The 24,144-nt window shown below is 39.8% G+C and overlaps 1 protein-coding gene across 2 annotated transcripts in view; it reads right to left on the bottom strand.

The window, feature by feature from the left end:
- The window catches only part of FANCC (FA complementation group C), a 1,120,322-nt gene that overhangs the window by 459,243 nt on the left and 636,935 nt on the right, over positions 1 to 24,144 (bottom strand). Inside the window, exons 7-8 of one of the 2 annotated variants that reach the window (XM_053702420.1) lie at positions 19,458 to 19,622; positions 13 to 169 (exon numbers count right to left, since the gene is read on the bottom strand). In XM_053702420.1, coding sequence (XP_053558395.1) covers positions 13 to 169; positions 19,458 to 19,622 — 322 coding nt within the window. The remainder of the gene's footprint in view (positions 1 to 12; positions 170 to 19,457; positions 19,623 to 24,144) is intronic. The other variant, XM_053702421.1, reaches the window with a different exon arrangement.

The following is a 24,144-nucleotide window of genomic DNA, read 5'->3' as shown; positions in this document are numbered from 1 at the left end:
TGTAGCACTTACCAAGAATGAATCTTTTATAATCTGTTCCATTTCTTTCAATGATTTGCTTTGGATACCAATTAATTTTTGAAATAGATCCAGCACAGTTTTTTCAAGGCTCGGCAGATGACGAAGCCACAAGCTAAGTACTGCTGATTCACTTAGCACAATCTTCTTCCTACATTTGTAAAGAAAATACAAAGCAATTTAAGTGCAATTTTTCCCTCTGACAGACAATATTCCAAATAGACAAAGACAGTTCCAGTCTATTATTGTACATGCACCTGGTAATATCAAAAGCACTGATCTCTAAAAAAGCACTGTTTCTCTGGCAATTAATGGTTTTGGTATATAATATTCTTATACAAATGGCATTTTTGTGTAAACAAATTAGAGAACTGACTCTTTACAACATGGAAAGTTGTACTTTAAAAAGTCATAGGATTCTGTACATAGATGCTTATGAGGTGGGCGAGGGATGAAGGAGGAATCATATTCAAAATTCATTGTGCATAGCATTACCTATATTTTCCATAGATTAGTGGGTGTTCCTGTAATCTATTTCTGTGTTAAATGCCCCAATACATGAAATCTCAAACATGAAAAGAAAACCTATTGGTAAGAGATTGAAGGGACATGACACCCAAATTGTTTCTTTCATGATTTAGAAAGAGCATGCAATTTTAAACAACTTTCTAATTTACTTCTATTATATGCTGAAAAGCATATCTATATAGGCTTAGTAGCTGCTGATTGGTGGCTGCACATAGATGCCCCGTGTGATTGGCTCACCCATGTGCATTGCCATTTCTTCAGCAAAAGATATTTAAAGAATGAAGCAAATTAGATAATAGAAGTAAATTGGAATGTTGTTTAAAATTGTATTCTCTATTCATGAAATACATTTTTTGGTCCCTTTAAATTATCGGGTGTTCCCAACTCATATGAGCAAAAATATTACCTCTTATTAAAGGGACATAAAAGTAGAACAACATGTTCTAATCTGCTTTTTATTATTGCACTATTTATTGCATAAACCAGTGTGTTTAACTCCTTTTAAATGCATTAAATATAAAATTAAAGTCAGCTCCAGAGCAGCAGATCACTACTGGAAGCTAGCTGAACAAATAATTCATATATGTCCAGCCACCAATCAGCAGCTTATCAGCCTATGTATACTTTACAACAGAAGATACAAAGAAAATGAAAAAAAAAATAGATAATAGAAATAAATTGGAAAGTTGTTTAACATCGGATGGTTTTCATGTCCCTTCAAATAAAAATATAAGCTGTTTGTCTTGATCCTGGAGCAGACAAAATGAAGGTAGAGAGAAATCTACACAAACCTTACATACACCTGCAGGCCCCAGCAGAAGCCGGTACGATTTTTGAAATTCATTCCTGAGTAATCTGAGCAAGTACCCTCGGATAAATTTCAACAGAAAGAAAGCGATCAACTAAAAGAAAAGCTGTTGACCACTTGCTGACTTACAGAAATGTGAAGTGTAGAATATAGTACACTGATAAACTTCTACCCAATGCAGGATACGAGATATCACCTCCATGGCTAGGAAACTGAGGGCACCACCTAGATTCTTGATATAGGCCACAGTCATAGTTTTGTTGAACTAAGACAATGAAATGGAACAGTCGCAAGTTACTGCAGTATACTCTAGAAATGCAATACAGGATTAAGGCAGACACTGCGGTATGCACTAGAACTGCAATACAAGATTTAAACAGTTACTGTAGTATACACTAGAACTAGAATATAGGATTTAACCACATAATGCGGTATACACTAGAACTGCAATATAGGATTTAAGCACATAATGCGGTATACACTAGAACTGCAATATAGGATTTAAGCACATAATGCGGTATACACTAGAACTGCAATATAGGATTTAAGCACATAATGCGGTATACACTAGAACTGCAATATAGGATTTAACCACATAATGCGGTATACACTAGAACTGCAATATAGGATTTAAGCACATAATGCGGTATACACTAGAACTGCAATATAGGATTTAAGCACATAATGCGGTATACACTAGAACTGCAATATAGGATTTAACCACATAATGCGGTATACACTAGAACTGCAATATAGGATTTAAGCACATAATGCGGTATACACTAGAACTGCAATATAGGATTTAAGCACATAATGTGGTATACACTAGAACTGCAATATAGGATTTAAGCACATAATGCAGTATACACTAGAACTGCAATATAGGATTTAACCACATAATGCGGTATACACTAGAACTGCAATATAGGATTTAACCACATAATGCGGTATACACTAGAACTGCAATATAGGATTTAACCACATAATGCGGTATACACTAGAACTGCAATATAGGATTTAACCACATAATGCGGTATACACTAGAACTGCAATATAGGATTTAAGCACATAATGCGGTATACACTAGAACTGCAATATAGGATTTAAGCACATAATGCGGTATACACTAGAACTGCAATATAGGATTTAACCATATAATGCGGTATACACTAGAACTGCAATATAGGATTTAACCACATAATGCGGTATACACTAGAACTGCAATACAGGATTTAAGCACATAATGCGGTATACACTAGAACTGCAATATAGGATTTAAGCACATAATGCGGTATACACTAGAACTGCAGTATAGGATTTAAGCACATAATGCGGTATACACTAGAACTGCAATATAGGATTTAAGCACATAATGCGGTATACACTAGAACTGCAATATAGGATTTAAGCACATAATGTGGTATACACTAGAACTGCAATACAGGATTTAAGCAGATACTGCTGTATACACTAAAACAGTAGTACAGAATTTTAGCAGTTACTGCAGAATACACTATAACTGCAATACAGGATGTTGGCAGATCCTGCGGTATATACTATAACTGCAATATAGGATGTAGGAAGATATTGCAGTATACACTAGAACTTTAGACATAGTAATAAGCAGTCACATTAGCACAGAAACAGAATTTACACTAATTAAGGCCTAGATTTGGAGTTTGGCGTTAGCCGTGAAAACCAGCGTTAGAGGCTCCTAACGCTGGTTTTAGGCTAACTCCGGTATTTGGAGTCACTCAAAATAGGGTCTAACTCTCACTTTTCAGCCGCGACTTTTCCATACCGCAGATCCCCTTACGTAAATTGCGTATCCTATCTTTTCAATGGGATTTTTCTAACTCCGGTATTTAGAGTCGTGGCTGAAGTGAGCGTTACATCTAACGACAAAACTCCAGCCGCAGGAAAAAAGTCAGTAGTTAAGAGCTTTCTGGGCTAACGCCGGTTTATAAAGCTCTTAACTACTGTGCTCTAAAGTACACTAACACCCATAAACTACCTATGTACCCCTAAACCGAGGTCCCCCCACATCGCCGCCACTTGGTTACATTTTTTTAACCCCTAATCTGCCGACCGCCACCCCTAATCTGCTGCCCCTAACACCGCCGACCCCTGTATTATATTTATTAACCCCTAACCTGCCCCCCACGTCTCCTCCACCTGCCTACACTTATTAACCCCTAATCTGCTGACTGGAGCTCACCGCTATTCTAATAAATGTATTAACCCCTAAAGCTAAGTCTAACACTAACACTAACACCCCCCTAAATTAAATATAATTTTAATCTAACGAAATTAATTAACTCTTATTAAATAAATTATTCCTATTTAAAGCTAAATACTTACCTGTAAAATAAATCCTAATATAGCTACAATATAAATTATAATTATATTATAGCTATTTTAGGATTAATATTTATTTTACAGGCAACTTTGTATTTATTTTAACCAGGTACAATAGCTATTAAATAGTTAAGAACTATTTAATAGTTACCTAGTTAAAATAATTACAAAATTACCTGTAAAATAAATCCTAACCTAAGTTACAATTAAACCTAACACTATACTATCATTAAATTAATTAAATAAACTACCTACAATTACCTACAATTAACCTAACACTACACTATCAATAAATTAATTAAATACAATTCCTACAAATAAATACAATTAAATAAACTAGCTAAAGTACAAAAAATAAAAAAGAACTAAGTTACAAAAAATAAAAAAATATTTACAAACATAAGAAAATTATTACAACAATTTTAAACTAATTACACCTACTCTAAGCCCCCTAATAAAATAACAAAGACCCCCAAAATAAAAAATGCCCTACCCTATTCTAAATTACTAAAGTTCAAAGCTCTTTTACCTTACCAGCCCTGAACAGGGCCCTTTGCGGGGCATGCCCCAAGAAGTTTAGCTCTTTTGCCTGTAAAAAAAAAAACATACAATACCCCCCCCCAACATTACAACCCACCACCCACATACCCCTAATCTAACCAAAACCCCCCTTAAATAAACCTAACACTAAGCCCCTGAAGATCTTCCTACCTTATCTTCACCATACCAGGTTCACCGATCCGTCCTGAAGAGCTCCTCCGATGTCCTGATCCAAGCCCAAGCGGGGGGCTGAAGAGGTCCATGATTCGGCTGAAGTCTTCATCCAAGCGGGAGCTGAAGAGGTCCATGATCCGGATGAAGTCTTCATCCAAGCGGGAGCTGAAGAGGTCCATGATCCGGATGAAGTCTTCATCCAAGCGGGAGCTGAAGAGGTCCATGATCCGGATGAAGTCTTCTATCAACGGCATCTTCAATCTTCTTTCTTCCGGATCCATCTTGCAGACCTCCGACGCGGAACATCCTCTTCTCCCGACGCCTACTAGCCGAATGACGGTTCCTTTAAGGGACGTCATCCAAGATGGCGTCCCTCGAATTCCGATTGGCTGATAGGATTCTATCAGCCAATCGGAATTAAGGTAGGAATATTCTGATTGGCTGATGGAATCAGCCAATCAGAATCAAGTTCAATCCGATTGGCTGATCCAATCAGCCAATCAGATTGAGCTCGCATTCTATTGGCTGATCGGAACAGCCAATAGAATGCGAGCTCAATCTGATTGGCTGATTGGATCAGCCAATCGGATTGAACTTGATTCTGATTGGCTGATTCTATCAGCCAATCAGAATATTCCTACCTTAATTCCGATTGGCTGATAGAATCCTATCAGCCAATCGGAATTCGAGGGACGCCATCTTGGATGACGTCCCTTAAAGGAACCGTCATTCGGCTAGTAGGCGTCGGGAGAAGAGGATGTTCCGTGTCGGAGGTCTGCAAGATGGATCTGGAAGAAAGAAGATTGAAGATGCCGTTGATAGAAGACTTCATCCGGATCATGGACCTCTTCAGCTCCCGCTTGGATGAAGACTTCATCCGGATCATGGACCTCTTCAGCTCCCGCTTGGGCTTGGATCAGGACATCGGAGGAGCTCTTCAGGATGGAGCGGTGAACCTGGTATGGTGAAGATAAGGTAGGAAGATCTTCAGGGGCTTAGTGTTAGGTTTATTTAAGGGGGGTTTGGGTTAGATTAGGGGTATGTGGGTGGTGGGTTGTAATGTTGGGGGGGGGTATTGTATGTTTTTTTTTTTACAGGCAAAAGAGCTGAACTTCTTGGGGCATGCCCCGCAAAGGGCCCTGTTCAGGGCTGGTAAGGTAAAAGAGCTTTGAACTTTAGTAATTTAGAATAGGGTAGGGCATTTTTTATTTTGGGGGTCTTTGTTATTTTATTAGGGGGCTTAGAGTAGGTGTAATTAGTTTAAAATTGTTGTAATAATTTTCTTATGTTTGTAAATATTTTTTTTAACAGTTCTTTTTTATTTTTTGTACTTTAGCTAGTTTATTTAATTGTATTTATTTGTAGGAATTGTATTTAATTAATTTATTGATAGTGTAGTGTTAGGTTAATTGTAGGTAATTGTAGGTAGTTTAATTAATTTAATGATAGTATAGTGTTAGGTTTAATTGTAACTTAGGTTAGGATTTATTTTACAGGTAATTTTGTAATTATTTTAACTAGGTAACTATTAAATAGTTCTTAACTATTTAATAGCTATTGTACCTGGTTAAAATAATTACAAAGTTGCCTGTCAAATAAATATTAATCCTAAAATAGCTATAATATAATTATAATTTATATTGTAGCTATATTAGGATTTATTTTACAGGTAAGTATTTAGCTTTAAATAGGAATAATTTATTTAATAAGAGATAATTAATTTCGTTAGATGTAAATTATATTTAACTTAGGGGGGTGTTAGTGTTAGACTTAGCTTTAGGGGTTAATACATTTATTAGAATAGCGGTGAGCTCCAGTCGGCAGATTAGGGGTTAATAATTGAAGTTAGGTGTCGGCGATGTTAGGGAGGGCAGATTAGGGGTTAATACTATTTATTATAGGGTTAGTGAGGCTGATTAGGGGTTAATAACTTTATTATAGTAGCGCTCAGGTCCGGTCGGCAGATTAGGGGTTAATAAGTGTAGGCAGGTGGAGGCAACGTTGTGGGGGGCAGATTAGGGGTTAATAAATATAATATAGGGGTCGGCGATGTTAGGGCAGCAGATTAGGGGTACACCAGCGGTGAGCTCCAGTCGGCAGATTAGGGGTTAATAATTGAAGTTAGGTGTCGGCGATGTTAGGGAGGGCAGATTAGGGGTTAATACTATTTATTATAGGGTTAGTGAGGCTGATTAGGGGTTAATAACTTTATTATAGTAGCGCTCAGGTCCGGTCGGCAGATTAGGGGTTAATAAGTGTAGGCAGGTGGAGGCGACGTTGTGGGGGGCAGATTAGGGGTTAATAAATATAATATAGGGGTCGGCGATGTTAGGGCAGCAGATTAGGGGTACATAGGGATAATGTAAGTAGCGGCGGTTTACGGAGCGGCAGATTAGGGGTTAATAATAATATGCAGGGGTCAGCGATAGCGGGGGCGGCAGATTAGGGGTTAATAAGTGTAAGGTTAGGGATGTTTAGACTCGGGGTACATGTTAGAGTGTTAGGTGCAGACGTAGGAAGTGTTACCGCATAGCAAACAATGGGGCTGCGTTAGGAGCTGAACGCGGCTTTTTTGCAGGTGTTAGGTTTTTTTTCAGCTCAAACAGCCCCATTGTTTTCTATGGGAGAATCGTGCACGAGCACGTTTTTGAGGCTGGCCGCTTGCGTAAGCAACTCTGGTATCGAGAGTTGAAGCTGCGTTAAATATGCTCTACGCTCCTTTTTTGGAGCCTAACGCAGCCTTTATGTGGACTCTCAATACCAGAGTTATTTTTATGGTGCGGCCAGAAAAAAGCCGGCGTTAGCTACGCGGGTCTTTACCGACAAAACTCCAAATCTAGCCGTAAGTAAATAAAGCAGATAAACAGAACCATATATGATTATGTAGTAATATGCAGTTGCATTAGTAAAACAATTAAATTGAAAAGCAATTTGTAAAACCTACATATATCATGATTAAAGACCCAAACCTGAGGATTTAACCTGCAAAGTGTCCAACCCAGGAAAACTGTTCCAGTCTGTTACCTAATAACAAATACAGAGCTAATATAGGTATAACATCTGTGTAGGACAGATAAAGTTCTTAAATGTGTACAGACCTCACTAGATATTAACTATATAAACACAGCATACACAAGGAATGTGAGTAGCTAGAACCCTCAAACGGTATATCAAACGGGTGGGGAACTTTATGTACCATTTAAAGGGACATTCCAGTCAAATTATAAATGCACATAGATTTATTGCATTTTTGAAAAGAAACATATTTGCCATATACATGTATTGTTAAAAATGGTTCTATTAAGAGTTATCACTGTTTTAGTGTTAACACTTTTCTCTGCACGTGCATGTGAAGCATAGCTAGATATTTTCACTGCACCCACATTTTAAATAATGCAGCTGCTCAGATAATCAGTGGGCTTGTATCATGTCAGCATTTAACAAATTGAGTCATTACCAGATGGTACAAGCACCTTAGGCTCTCTGAGCAAATGTTGTGTTTAAAATGCTGGTGCACGGTGCATACTTAAATACACTTTTGAAACAGATTAACCTACGTGCAGACCGCCTCTCCCTCCTCATGCCGAGACTGAATCCCAGTTTCATCTTAGTATTCTTGCTGCAGTCTTGCAGGGAGAGGAGCACTAAGGAAGCCGAGCGCTATGAAAAAGCAGACAAATTAAAGGGACGGTACCATAAATATGTATAGACCCAAATACGCAGTTAAGCATTTTACACTGCTAAGTCCCTCTCATATAAAGGTTTCATAGTACCCATTGGAAATTAAAAACATTTATCTACGGTACAGCCCTTTGATTAAAAGAGCTATATCTCCTCTGTGCACAAACTGTCACTACTGTATACTATTCAGGCATTAGGAATGTGTCACGTTTGTGAAGTTTGATATCCAGCTGTTCCGTCTGCTGACTTAAAAGTGCTCTGGTGCACAAACCATCAATGCTGTATAATAATAATAATATAGCCATTAGAAATGTGTGCTGTGACATGCCCAAGCTATACATAATAAATGTACGTAGAGCCTGTGGGCTGGGTGAGACATGCAGGTACCTACCCTGACACTGTCCCCTCCCCTGTTCTTACCCTGCTATTATTCTTGAGAATACAGTAGAGAGCCCACCCTAGAGGATATACTGGGGGAGTATATCTACATGGACAAGCAGGAGGAGGCTTAAGAAACTACTGGAGGACAGCCATGTGGAATTTATCAATCATACATAGAGTGGTGTACAGAAGTATGTCAGAATTGTCCCCATCAGGGGAAAAAACTGTTTACTCAACAGTCCTTTGCTGCATAATTTTCCCCCTATATATGGGTATACGAACCCATATGTGTAAGTTGCAAAATTGCAAGACATCATTGTTTCTATAATGGAACACTCTATCCAGGTCATAGTTATGAAAAACTAACAACTAACATCAATGGAGGTATCATGAAAGGAAACTCCGGTATTATTCCGTCTCAATAATTTAACACTGCATTATAGGCATATCGAAGTAGTCCCAACAAGGAAGCCTCTGTAGATAGATTTTCCGTTCCTGAGTCTCTCATGAGCTCCTGATGACTATCGGAGTGACTGTGCGCTGTTAGTCTAGACTGCCATGCATAGTCCATGATCAAGATGGCGGCGTGACGCATGTCTACCCAGAAATGCGTCAGGGGAAAAAAAAACCTTAGACCGCCGCAGGACCCCTATGAAGCAACCCCAACTTATTAATAACTCCTTACTAGGGATAATGTATCAAGCGACTTGCTCCGCTGCTGCACACGGAATCTCTGTTATCAAGGTGTAGTAGTGTTTAAAGAGCCAGAGGCTGTTAACAGAAAAGCAATAGTAACTGCCCCAAATAAAGTGTAGACCTACACCTGAGCCTCCACAGTCACCTACACACACCACCACCAAGACACTAGTCATTCTTGAGCGGAGAAGAGATAAATGTTTATCCGAATCACCCCATAACAAGGCAAGTAGCCAAAATGGATGATAACACAGGTCCTGTGAAAATGGAAAACAAAATTTATGCTTACCTGATAAATTTCTCTCTCTTGTAGTGTATCCAGTCCACGGGTTCATCCATTACTTGTGGGATATTCTCCTTCCCAACAGGAAGCTGCAAGAGGACACCACAGCAGAGCTGTCTATATAGCTCCTCCCCTAACTGCCACCCCCAGTCATTCGACCGAAGACGAGCAAGAAAAAATGAGAAACTATAGGGTGCAGTGGTGACTGTAGTTTAAAAATAAAAAACACCTGCCTTAAAAGTGACAGGGCGGGCCGTGGACTGGATACAGAAATTTATCAGGTAAGCAAAAATTTTGTTTTCTCTTGTAAGGTGTATCCAGTCCACGGGTTCATCCATTACTTGTGGGATACCAATACCAAAGCTTTAGAACACGGATGAAGGGAGGGACAAGGCAGGCACTTAAACGGAAGGCACCACTGCCTGCAAGACCTTTCTCCCAAAAATAGCCTCCGAGGAAGCAAAAGTATCAAATTTGTAGAATTTAGAAAAAGTATGAAGCGAAGACCAAGTTGCCGCCTTACAAATCTGTTCAACAGAGGCCTCATTTTTAAAAGCCCATGTGGAAGCTACCGCTCTAGTGGAATGAGCTGTAATTCTTTCAGGAGGCTGCTGGCCAGCAGTCTCATAAGCTAAACGGATTATGCTTCTCAGTCAAAAAGAAAGAGAAGATGCGGCCTCTCCTCTGTCCAGAGTAGACAACAAACAATGCAGATGTTTGATGAAAATCTTTAGTAGCTTGTAAATAAAACTTTAAAGCACGAACCACGTCAAGATTGTGTAATAGACGTTCCTTCTTTGAAGAAGGATTAGGACACAGTGACGGAACAACAATCTCCTGATTGATATTCTTATTAGATACCACCTTAGGAAGAAATCCAGGTTTGGTACGCAAAACTACCTTATCTGCATGGAAGATCAGATAAGGGGAATCACACTGTAAGGCAGATAACTCTTTGAGCTGAAGAGATAGCTACCAAAAACAGAACTTTCCAAGATAAAAGCTTTCTATGGAATGCAGAGGTTCAAACGGAACCCCTTGAAGAACTTTAAGAACTAAATTTAAACTCCATGGCGGAGCAACAGGTTTAAACACAGGCTTGATTCTAAATAAAGCCTGACAAAATGCCTGAACGTCTGGAACACCTGCCAGACGCTTGTGCAGAAGAATAGAAAGAGCAGAAATCTGTCCCTTTAAGGAACTAGCTGACAATCCCTTCTCCAATCCTTCTTGGAGAAAGGATAATATCCAAGGAATCCTGACCTTACTCCAAGAGTAACCCTTGGATTCACACCAATGAAGATATTTACACCATATCTTATGATAGATTTTCCTGGTGACAGGCTTTCGAGCCTGAATCAAGGTATCAATGACCGACTCGGAGAAACCACATTTTGATAAAATCGAGCGTTCAATCTCCAAGCAGTCAGCCGCAGAGAAATTAGATTTGGATGTTTGAATGGGCCTTGGAGTAGAAGGTCCTGCCTCAGCGGCAGAGTCCATGGTGGAAAGGATGACATGTCCACCAGATCTGCATACCAAGTCCTGCGTGGCCACGCAGGTGCTATCAAAATCACCGAAGCTCTCTCCTGCTTGATCTTGGCAATCAGACGAGGGAGGAGAGGAAATGGTGGGAACACATAAGCCAGGCTGAAGGACCAGGGCACTGCTAGAGCATCTATCAGCGCTGCCTGGGGATCCCTTGACCTGGACTCGTAACAAGGAAGCTTGGCGTTCTGACGAGACGCCATCAGATCCAGTTCTGGTTTGCCCCATAGTTGGATCAGCTGGGCAAATACTTCCGGATGGAGCTCCCACTCCCCCGGATGAAAAGTCTGCCTCCCAGTTCTCTACTCCTGGGATATGGATAGCTGAGAGATGGCAAGAGTGAACCTCTGCCCATAGAATTATCTTTGAAACCTCCAACAATGCCAGGGGGCTTCTTGTTCCCCCCTGATGGTTGATATAGGCTACAGTCGTGATATTGTCAGACTGAAATCTGATGAACCTGACCGCAGCTAGTTGAGGCCAAGCCTGAAGAGCATTGAATATCGCTCTCAGTTCCAGAATGTTTATCGGAAGGAGGGCTTCTTCCCGAGTCCACGAACCCTGAGCCTTCAGGGAGTTCCAGACTGCGCCCCAGCCCAGAAGTGGTGGAGGATAGGAGATGAATGAGTACAGTTAGCTACATAGCTCACCCTATACCTTAGGGTCGGGAAAGGAGTTGAAGGCAAGAGATAGGTGAGGGCGAGCCACAGAGGTTAAGTAGAATGGAGGAAAATAAAGGAAAAAACCCAGTGTGGCCGAAGTGATGAGACCTATGGATATACTGTTTTTGATGAAAGTACATGTAACTGTTGCTTATCAATCTATGTTTATGGTTGAATTGTCACTGTAAGTTGCACTGGAATGAATAAAGTATTTTAAAAAAAACAAAAAAAAACCTCTTTCTTTGATAGGCACCGGGACAACAACTCCTAAGGAGGATAGATCCCGAACGCACCCTAGAATGGCATCCCTCTTTTCAGGTCTGGTAGACAGATTTGAGAGAAGGAATCTGCCCCTTGGTAGATGAGATTTGAAACCTATCTTGTATCCCTGAGATACCACCTCCAGGACCCACGTATCCTGTACGTCCTTGAACCAGGCATCTGAAAAAATACAGTCTGCCCCCTAAACGATTAGATCCCGGATCGAGGGCCGCCCCTTTATGCTGACTTGTTTTTGACGAACTTCTTATTTTGCTCGAATTTATTCCAGGACTGAGCCGGCTTCCAAGTACTCTTGGGTTGCTCTGGCTTAGAGGAGGATTGTTGTCGTTGGGATTTGTCAGAACAAAAGAAACGAAAATTAGAAGATTGTCGTCCCTTTGACCTGTTCTTCTTATCTTGCAGTAAGAAGGCACCCTTGCCTCCGGTAACGGTAGAAATAATGGAGTAAAGGCCTGGACCAAATAAAATCTTTCCTTTGAAGGGAAGAGAAAGGAGTCTGGTTCAGAAGTCATATCCGCAGACCAAGACTTCAACGAGAGCCCCCGGCGGGCTAGGACCGCAAAGTCAGAGGCCCTTGCATTGAGGCGAATAATTTGCATGCTCGCATCACAGATAAAAGAATTAGCAATTCTCAGAGCTTTATTTCTGTCTTGAATATCCTCGAGGGGAGACTCCACCTCAATGAGTCGCACCGTAGGTAGCTGCTCCGGCAACCGCAGCAACTGCAGCCGCCGGTTGAAACAAAAATCCTGTATGTTAAAACATCTTTCTCAGAAAGGTTTCATTTTCTTATCCTCAAGAGGTATAGTAGTATGTTTAGCAAGCGTAGAGATAGCACCATCCACCTTAGGAAAGGAGCCACACAAATCCAGTTGAGAGTCCGGGACCAGGAACAACTTATTAAAAGTAGACGAGGGGGAAAGGAAAAAGAAGAACCAATTCATTCCCATGCATTCTTAATAATGTACGCCATCTTAACCGGCACAGGAAAAGTCAAAGGAACTTTACTGTCTTCGTAAACTCTCTAATTTAGGTATCATAGATTCTTCAGGCGGCCTCTGGAACCTCTTACGTAGACAGAACCTCCTTTAATAAAAAACGCAAGTGCTCAATTTTAAATCTTAAGGACGGTTCCTCCGCAGCAGGAGGCTTAGATGCTAATAACTCCGACCCAGAAAGTTAACCCTTTGAAGCTCCGGAGGTTAACTCATCATCGGATAACTGGGACATAATAGCTAAATCCGATAAATATTTAGATGACTCCGGGTCAGGAGAGCTATGTTTAACCTTTCTCTTGCGTTGTTAGAGCGAGGTAATGCACTGAGGGCCGCAGACACTGCTGTTTGTAACTGCGCTGCAAAGTCCGCAGGAAGAAGGCCGCCTCCGGATGGAGGATTAGATGTGCTACAGGGAACTGCATGTGAAGTGGATAATGTAGCAAGGGTAGTAATCTTATGGGACGCCGAGTCCTGAGAGGTAGAGGGCTGAGAGGGACTAAGAGCCTTAGCAGGCTTGTCTCCTTTCTTAGACTTTACAACAGTGTTAAGGCATGTGGAACAAAATTGAGTGGGCGGGAAAACCATGTTCTCCTCACAATATAAACAGGTACGATTTAGTATAAAAGGAGTACCTTCTAACATGTCAGAGTCCATAGCTCAGGTTATACCCACAGAAGGAAACAAATAAAAACATTTTTTTTTATAGAAAACTGAACCTTTATACTCCCAATAACTGTCGAACTTAGATCTCGCAACAGGGAACACCTGTCCACCATCAAGGTAGGGAAATCCACATCTCCCATAGTATAGCATTTTGTCAACACACGTCTCTAGCTTCAAATGGCTAGCAATCGACAAAGTCCCCCCTCCTAAACGAGGGGGGGGGGGACAGACAGAAATTGTTGGAAAAACGTGAGATGCTATGGAGATGCTATGGATCTTCAAGTTGAGTACTAAGGTCCCATTGGGACTTAATGCAGAATATGATTTCATAAATTACTGGGAGTGAGTTTCTAAGGGTTTGGTATATTAAATAGTTCTTTAATATTTATTCATCTAAGTTGTTCCTTTATTATGCATACCCTCTTTATCTCCTTGTTCTTTTGTGTTTATTTACTGTATAGGGATATTTCATCATTTTTTCCTTAAATGCTTAATATCTGTTTAGGTCTATCCTGGTACTATAGGTATATTTTACTTTATTTACTACATATTTACTACATCCTACAGGGAGTGCAGAATTATTAGGCAAATGAGTATTTTGACCACATCATCCTCTTTATGCATGTTGTCTTACTCCAAGCTGTATAGGCTCAAAAGCCTACTACCAATTAAGCATATTAGGTGATGTGCATCTCTGTAATGAGAAGGGGTGTGGTCTAATGACATCAACACCCTATATCAGGTGTGCATAATTATTAGGCAACTTCCTTTCCTTTGGCAAAATGGGTCAAAAGAAGGACTTGACAGGCTCAGAAAAGTCAAAAATAGTGAGATATCTTGCAGAGGGATGCAGCACTCTTAAAATTGCAAAGCTTCTGAAGCGTGATCATCGAACAATCAAGCGTTTCATTCAAAATAGTCAACAGGGTCGCAAGAAGCGTGTGGAAAACCCAAGGCGCAAAATAACTGCCCATGAACTGAGAAAAGTCAAGCGTGCAGCTGCCAAGATGCCACTTGCCACCAGTTTGGCCATATTTCAGAGCTGCAACATCACTGGAGTGCCAAAAAGCACAAGGTGTGCAATACTCAGAGACATGGCCAAGGTAAGAAAGGCTGAAAGACGACCACTACTGAACAAGACACACAAGCTGAAACGTCAAGACTGGGCCAAGAAATATCTCAAGACTGATTTTTCTAAGGTTTTATGGACTGATGAAATGAGAGTGACTCTTGATGGGCCAGATGGCTGGATTGGTAAAGGGCAGAGAGCTCCAGTCCGACTCAGACGCCAGCAAGGTGGAGGTGGAGTACTGGTTTGGGCTGGTATCATCAAAGATGAGCTTGTGGGGCCTTTTTGGGTTGAGGATGGAGTCAAGCTCAACTCCCAGTCCTACTGCCAGTTTCTGGAAGACACCTTCTTCAAGCAGTGGTACAGGAAGAAGTCTGCATCCTTCAAGAAAAACATGATTTTCATGCAGGACAATGCTCCATCACACGCGTCCAAGTACTCCACAGCGTGGCTGGCAAGAAAGGGTATAAAAGAAGAAAATCTAATGACATGGCCTCCTTGTTCACCTGATCTGAACCCCATTGAGAACCTGTGGTCCATCATCAAATGTGAGATTTACAAGGAGGGAAAACAGTACACCTCTCTGAACAGTGTCTGGGAGGCTGTGGTTGCTGCTGCACGCAATGTTGATGGTGAACAGATCAAAACACTGACAGAATCCATGGATGGCAGGCTTTTGAGTGTCCTTGCAAAGAAAGGTGGCTATATTGGTCACTGATTTGTTTTTGTTTTGTTTTTGAATGTCAGAAATGTATATTTGTGAATGTTGAGATGTTATATTGGTTTCACTGGTAAAAATAAATAATTGAAATGGGTATATATTTGTTTTTTGTTAAGTTGCCTAATAATTATGCACAGTAATAGTCACCTGCACACACAGATATCCCCCTAAAATAGCTAAAACTAAAAACAAACTAAAAACTACTTCCAAAACTAATCAGCTTTGATATTAATGAGTTTTTTGGGTTCATTGAGAACATGGTTGTTGTTCAATAATAAAATTAATCCTCAAGGCGGCCATGATCAGTCGCATCTCATGAAGCTCAGGTATACTCCCGCTGTAGGGACTCACTCTGCTACAGCTTGGGCCTTCAAAGACAGAACCGTAGAGCTTGAGGAGATCCTGGGATCAGTCGAGGCTGACCACTCAGGGGGAAGTCTGGAAATACACTATTTACCCAAGCCACATGCTCCGCTTACAATCATACATCAAACCTGGGAATCGAGCGTGGCCCCGATGCCCGCCCTGGAGTTGCCCATAATTAAGGAGCGCATATTCAGCCCCCAACTATCTACCTTGATCGCAGATGATGACCAGGACTTTATTCTCTCACCCCTGGTGTCCTGTCTGGGGGATGCGGCCGGCCCCTCGGTGGGATACCGGGGACTCTCTCAGAAATACATGGCAATGAAGCGTCTTGATGAGCGGTTCACATTCTTAACAGCAGCTCCATCAAGACGATGCTCCGCAAGAGATTCCTGTGCTCCTATCTCGGCTTCAGACAGACATTTCTATGCAGACGGGGACTTACCTCACAGTAGGTCGGATCAGAGCAGAGCTGGCATAGGCAAGCTACACATCTTCTACCATAGTGTGTTTATGGTCTGTACCTGTGTTTGAACTGAATATGGACCCTATTTAAACATAAACCTAGTTAATAGTTGAACATTTTCTGTTTTTCATGCAACCTTAATACTGCACTTGTCTCTATTGTATTATGCTCTCCCTAGCGTCCTGGTCTAGATGGGTCGGATAACAACATTGTAATGGACACATAAATAGTTCCCTAACACTAGGCTCAGATATAACATCCCTTAATTATAACCACCAGGTAGAAATAACGCACACCACTTGCCTTGATATGTGACATCTGTGACATCTGATTTAGACTAACGCAAACTCATCTACCTTGAATTAACTATGGCTGTATGAAGTGAATTTATCCTAGCTACCCTTACTTCGAATTGGCAGCTTTAACGTATTAATAGTGCCATATGCCTCGAGCGTTATAGAACTCACCATATTTCTTAGCTGAAAGTCCATTCACTCCTCAGACATAGGATATTCTCTTTCATTTTTTGTATACAATTGGTCAGTCCCTTATAACTCCCCATTACCCATACAAACATTCACAGTTCGCTTTATAATGGTTCCTTATGTTTTAATCCGTTGTAGACAAATACCTCATCCTGCTCCTATTGTGAAACATTGCTTTGCAAATTTCTATAAGCCTAGGCCTCTCCCTATCCTCGTATAAGAGCAGCTCTGGACTGCTGATAACCCCCCCACTACTTTTAAATACTTAGGTCCAAAAGTGGCCATTACCAAAGCTAATTTCCTCCTATAGATTATTTTAGCCTCCATGGGCCCATGAGTGACCCCTTATGTTCAAAGAGGTAGTAATTACAGAAAAATACAGCAAAAACTGAGGTTTAAGATGCCTATCCATAACAACCAAATGTGATATGTTATTCTCTTCTAATACTACATGTCAGCTCTATACTCTTCAGATCACTTGTATTTTGTGTAAGTTTCTCTTTGTTATCTCTTTGTTATATAGGTGATGTATTGTTTCATTTCTGTTATATAACATGCATAACCTCAATAAAAAAAAAAAAAAAAAATTACTATGCAGAAAAAGAGATCACTGTCCTTAAATAAAAGGTTAACTGAGCTTTCAAAAAAAAAAAAAAATTAATCCTCAAAAATACAACTTGCCTAATAATTATGCACTCCCTGTATATACATATTTTGATCCGTTTTTTTTTTTAGTATTATTTTTCTAAAATATTTTTTTTTTACCGCTGTTATATAAGATTTAATTTAATAAAGAAATTGTACATGTAATTATCTTTATGACATTTACAACACATGTACACGTTTGCTTTGTTTGAATGTATCCTAGCAACTAAGAGTACAAGGGTATTGGTTGGACCGGTAATGGTCTAATCCAATGGGAGATTTACACACCCTTTTTAAAAGTGCACTTTTGTGTACTTTTTCATCAGTAGTGAGTACGGCTAACGCCGAAACGCTTATACTGCATTAGCTCTTGTACTTTGAATTTTTCATTTCACCATCTATGGAGTGTATGTATACTTTTAATTAGTTTGGAATAAAATATTAACTTTTTATTTGAAAACTGCTCCTCTCATCTTTTTGGTCTTGATATTCCCACAGGACACAAAAAAAAAACGTTTCTTATTATAGAAAACTGCACCTTTATACTCCCAATAGCTGGGGCACTCACCACCTCCTAGACCCAGACAGTTAACAGAGGAAACGTTCTCCTCAGGTTCAAGTCTCAGCCGAATGGAGGAAATGAACATAGACCCCACCCGGTCACATGGAGTGCAAAACAGTACTTCCCCTGTTATTGCGAGTACAGAAGTAATAGAAGCTGTGCAACACTTTCAAAAATGAAAGTGAAACTTAAAAGTGAAACCTGTTTATTCCAGCCAAAAACACACAGTCTTATCAGCCCAAGAAAAAATTACACAAAGCAGCATGTAAATAATTAATACACTGATTAATTAACCCCAACTGTTCAATAAACCCCCTTCAGAGGATATTAACCCTGGATCCTATCAAGGTATAAAGGAGCCACACTGTGACTCTGTTATAGCATTTTATGTGTAAGAATTTAAATGATCTTACCTCCAGGATCCATGCTTTGGAACAGAACACAGCCTCTCAAATGTGACAGTCTTATAGCAGCGCTCCTGACATGGACTTGAGTGAGAGAAAGCAGGCAGTGGAAGTCATCAACACTGATTGCTTAGGAGCTGTTAGCAGAAGTCTGGATGGTTTTGCAGAAAAACTTTCCCTGCATCTCCAGACTCTAACTTTCATCAATACTCTCACTGAGAGGTTGACATGACTACTTAAAACTCAAGTCCTATCTCGAAGGGCAGATACCCTTTTTCATGACTCTCCGAATCTTCTGCCACTTCTCTGCCACCTCCTAATGTGATGAAAGGCAAAGAATGACTGGGGTAATGAGAAAGTGGGAGGGATATTTAAGCCTTTGGCTGGGGTGTCTTTGCCTCCTCCTGGTGGCCAGGTGTTGTATTTTCCAACAGTAAGGAATGAAGCTGTGGACTCTTATCTTAGGAAGGAAATTAAACCATGCGCTCCCAGCTTAAAAACTAAACAAAATTGTGAATAAATTAGTTAAGGTCTTTTTACAGCGTGCTCGCATGCAGCTATAAAGCAGGGGTCTTAAAATGTAAGTTTTCTTTTTACTGGCACAAAAACATTTTCTAAAGTAGAGAAAATGCCATATTTGTAGACAAACATCAGTAAATATAAACTCCTGCTACTATAGCAAAATTGTGTATATAATGTGCATAAACTCCTATCAAGTGCTTAAGACTGCAGGGGAAAAAAAGTATTTGAAGAAGAAAACTAGCAAGGGGAATTCACTATTATCAGAAAACAAAAAGAGGTGATGAATGAAATTCTCTTCTTGCTAAATTTAGTTATTTTTTATGTGATTTGTCACTTGATTAATATATTTCTATATCTATTTGTAAAGATTTATAAATGCATCATTAACAAGGTGATGCCTTTTCTTGGACCAGTATTTATTTTTTTCCATAGGTGGACACTTTATTGCAAAACATTTAGGTTTCAACAAACACCTCTGCTTGTTACAGATAAAAAAAAAAAAAACTAAAAAAAAGCAGAAAATGTTATACATATGATTTAAAAAAAAGACCACACATATTGATATAAGTAGAAAATAAAACAAACAATTGCACTTACCACAAAATAGCATTGTTTACACTTTCTAAAAAAATATCATCAAGAGCCTCTGTTGGCTCAGAGTCATGATAGACGAGAAGCTCTTCAAGCAATGGAGTTATTTCAGGCAGTGTGAGAACATGAACACATGCAATTGATATAGATCGCACATGACCTGCCAAGAGTCTGTGGACAAAACAATACTGGTTGAAAAAACACTCAACTAGGATAGAAAAATACAATAAAAGGTTATATAAGCAAAATTGAAGACAATATGTCCAATAAAAATAAACATTTCAAACATTGGCAAGAGTGCATGAGCTAATGACATATGGGATATACAATCCTATCAGGAGGGGCAAATTTTCCCAAACCTCAAAATGCCTATAAATACACCCCTCACCACACCCACAATTCAGTTTTACAAACTTTGCCTCCCTATGGAGGTGGTGAAGTTTGTGCTTGATTTTCTTATGTGATATGCGCTTCTCAGCATTTTGAAGCCTGTTTCCTCTCTGAGTACAGTGAATGTCAGAGGGATGTGAAGAGAGTATCGCCTATTGATTTTATGGTTTTCCTCACGAGAGATCTTTTCAAAGGTTCTCTGTTATCGGTCTTAGAGATTAATCACCTACCTCCCTTTTTAGATCGACGATATACTCTCATATTCCATTACCTCTACTGTTACTGTTTCAGTACTGGTTTGGCTATCTGCTATATGCGGATGGGTGTCTTTCGGTAAGTATGTTTTCATTACTTAAGACACTCTCAGCTATGGTTTGGCACTTTACGTATTAATATAAAGTTCTAAATATATGTATTGTACTTAGATGTATATTTCCTTTTGCAGACTATCAGTTTCATATTTGGGAAAAAACATATTCAGGAAAATATTTTTCTTACCTGGGGTATCGTCTTTTTTCAAATTGACTGCTTTTTTGTTAAATTTCTGCGTGAAAAATTAGGCTCGTGAGGTTGCAAAATGCTGATGTTTACTGTGTCATTTTTGTCGTGAGACGCAAATTCGTCATTTCCTTCCAGTTTCCTTGCACAAGGTTGCGTCTGCAATGATGCAAGTGTGTCATTTCCGGATGTTGTTAGCCCCAAAAAATTTCATTTTGCGTTGTGCGTCATACTTGCCGCTAAATAATTTCATTATTTAAAACCTCATTTCCTATATGCCTCTTGCCTTTTTCTATGTTCAGAGGGCTATGCTGTTTGCATTTTTTCCCCATTCCTGAAACAGCCAAATAAGGAAATTGATAATTTTGCTTTATATGTTGTTTTTTCTCTTACATTTGCAAGACGTCTCAATCTGATCCTGTCTCAGAAACCACTGTTGGAACCCAGCTGCCTGATTACAGTTCTACCAAAGCTAAGTGTATCTGTTGTAAATTTGTGGAGATTATATCTCTGTGGTACATAATAGTTGTCATGATAAGCTTTTACATGCAGAGAATGTATCCATCAGTACTAGTACATTGCCTATTGTTCCTTCAGCATCTAATGTACATGATATCCCTGTGAATATAAAAGATTTTATTGCTGATGCGATTCAGAAGGCTTTGTCTGCTATTCTGCCTTCTAATAAACGTAAAAGGTCTTTTAAAACTTCTCATAAAGTTGATGAAATTTCAAATGACCGACAACATACTGAGTTATCCTCCTCTGATGAGGATCTATCTGATTCAGAAGATCCTACCTCAGATATTGACACTGACAAATCTACTTATCTATTTAAAATGGAGTATATGTGTTCCTTGTTAAGAGGTGTTGATTACTTTGGATATTGAGGAAACTAGTCCTCTTGATACTAAAACTAGTAAACGTTTAAATTCTGTTTATAAACCTCCTGTGGTTAATCCAGAGGTTTTTCCAGTTCCTGATGCTATTTCTGATATGATTTCTAAGGAATGGAATAGGCCTGGTACTTCTTTTACTCCTTCTTTAAGGTTTAAAAAATTGTACCCTTTGCCAGCAGTTACTTTGGAGTTTTGGGAAAAGATCCCCAAAATTGATGGGGCTATTTCTACTCTTGCCAAACGAACTACTATTCCTATGGAAGATAGTACTTCCTTTAAGGACCCTTTAGATAGGAAACTTGAATCTTATCTAAGGAAAGCTTATTTATATTCTGGCTATCTTCTCAGGCCTGCCATTTCTATGGCTGATGTTGCAGCTGCATCAACTTTTTGGTTTGAAAGTGTAGCGCTACAGGAAATGGATCCTGATTTGTCTAGCATTGCTCGCTTGCTTCAACATGCTAATCATTTTATCTGTGATGCTATTTTTGATATCATCAAAATTGATGTTAGATCTATGTCTTTAGCTATTTTACTTAGAAGAGCTTTGTGGCTCAAATATTGGAATGCTGACATGGTATCTAAGTCTAGATTACTATCTCTTTCTTTCCAAGGTAATAATTTATTTGGTTCTCAGTTGGATTAGATTATTTCAACTGTCACTGGGGGGAAGGGAGTTTTTTTGCCTCAGGATAAAAGACCTAAGGGTAAATCTAAAGCTTCTAACCGCTTTCGTTCCTTTCGACAGAATAAGGAACAGAAACCCAATCCTTCCCCCAAAGAATCTGGTTCCAATTGGAAACCTTCTTCGAGTTGGAATAAATCCAAGCCGTTTAAGAAACCAAAGCCAGCCCCCAAGTCTGCATGAAGGTGCGGCCCTCATTCCAGCTCAGCTGGTGGGGGGCAGATTAAGATTTTTCCAAAGCATTTGGGCAGATTTTGTCCAAAATCAATGGATTCAGGGTATTGTCTCTCAAGAGTATCAAATAGGATTCAGAGTAAGACCTCCTGTAAGAAGATTTTCTCTCTCATGCATCCCAGCAAATCCAGTAAAAGCTCAGGCTTTTCTGAAGTGTGTTTCAGATCTGGAGCTTTCAGGGGTAATCATACCTGTTCCATTTTAGGAACAGGTTCTGAGGTTTTATTCAATTCTATTCATTGTCCCAAAGAAAGAAAATTTATTTAGGCCAGTTCTGGATCTGAAAATTTTGAATCGTTTTGTAAGAGTGCCAACTATCAAAATAGTGACTATTTTGTCTTTTGTTCAGCAAGGTCATTATATGTCCACGATAGACTTGCAGGATGCATATCTTCATATTCTGATTCATCCAGACCACTATTGGTTTCTGAGATTCTCTTTTCTAGTCAAGCATTACCAATTTGTCGCTCTTCCATTTGGCCTAGCGACAGCTCCAAGAATCTTTTCAAAGGTTCTTGGTGCCCTACTCTCTGTAATCAGAGAACAAGGTATTGCTGTGTTTCCTTATTTGGACGATATCTTGGTACTAGCTTAGTCTTTACATTCTGCCGAATATCACACAAATCAACTAGTGTTGTTTCTTCGGAAACATGGTTGAAGGATCAATTTACCAAAGGTTTCTTGATTCCTCACACAAGGGTCACCTTTTTTAGGTTTCCAGATAGATTCAGTGTCATGAATGGAGGATTTACCAAAAAGTTCCTTGATAGATAGATTCAGTGTCCATGACTTTCTCTAACAGACAAGAGACAAATAAAATTGATTTCAGCTTGTCAGAGCGTTCAGTCTCAATCACTCCCTTCAGTAGCTATGTGCATGGAAGTTTTAGGTCTCATGACTGCAGCATCGGATGCGATCCCCTTTGCTCGTTTCCATATGAGACCTCTCCAGCTTTGTATGCTGAATCAATGGTGCAGGGATTATACAAAGATATCACAATTATTATCCTTAAATCCCAATGTTTGACTCTCTCTAACTTGGTGGGTAGATCACCATCGTATAGTTCAAGGGGCTTCTTTCGTTCATCCAACCTGGACTGTGATCAAAACAGATGCAAATCTTTCAGGTTGGGGAGCTGTCTGGGGATCTCTGACAGCACAAGGGGTTTGAAAATCTCAAGAGGCGAGGTTACCAATCAATATTTTAGAACTCTGTGCTATTTTCAGGGCTCTTCAGGTTTGGCCTCTGTTGAAGGGAGAAGCATTCATTTGTTTTCAGACAGACAATATCATATCACAACTGTGACATATGTCAATTATCAGGGTGGGACTCACAGTCCCCTAGCTATGAAAGAAGTATCTCAGATACTTTCTTGAGCGGAATCCAGCTCCTGTCTAATTTCTGTGGTACATATCCCAGGTGTAGACAATTGGGAAGCGGATTATCTCAGCCGTCAGACTTTACATCCGGGGGAGTGGCCGCTCCATTCAGATGTGTTTTCTCAGATTGTTCAGATGTGGGGTCTTCCAGAACTAGATCTGATGGCTTCCAATATAAACAAGAAACTTCCCAGGTACCTGTCCAGGTCCAGGGATCCTCAGGCGGAGTTGGTGGATGTGTTAGCAGTTCCTTGGTGTTACCAACCTGCTTATATCTTCCTGCCTCTAGTTCTTTTTCCAAGAGTGATCTCCAAGATCATCATGGAATAATCGTTTGTGTTGCTGGTAGCTCTAGCATTGCCTCAAAGGTTTTGGTATGCGGATCTTGTCCAGATGTCCATTTGCCAACCTTGGCCACTTCCTTTAAGACCAGACCTTCTGTCTTAAGGTCCGTTTTTTCCATCAGGATCTCAAATCATTAAATTTGAAGGTATGGAAATTGAACGCCTAGTGCTTAGTCATAGAGGTTTCTCTGACTCAGTGATTAATACAACGTTACAGGCTCATAAATCTGTTTTTAGGAAGATTTATTATCGAGTTTGGAAGAC

Source organism: Bombina bombina, chromosome 2 (assembly GCF_027579735.1).
Source record: "Bombina bombina isolate aBomBom1 chromosome 2, aBomBom1.pri, whole genome shotgun sequence".
In the NCBI taxonomy this organism is placed as follows: Eukaryota; Metazoa; Chordata; class Amphibia; order Anura; family Bombinatoridae; genus Bombina; species Bombina bombina.
This window is presented reverse-complemented; position numbering and strand designations above follow the sequence as displayed.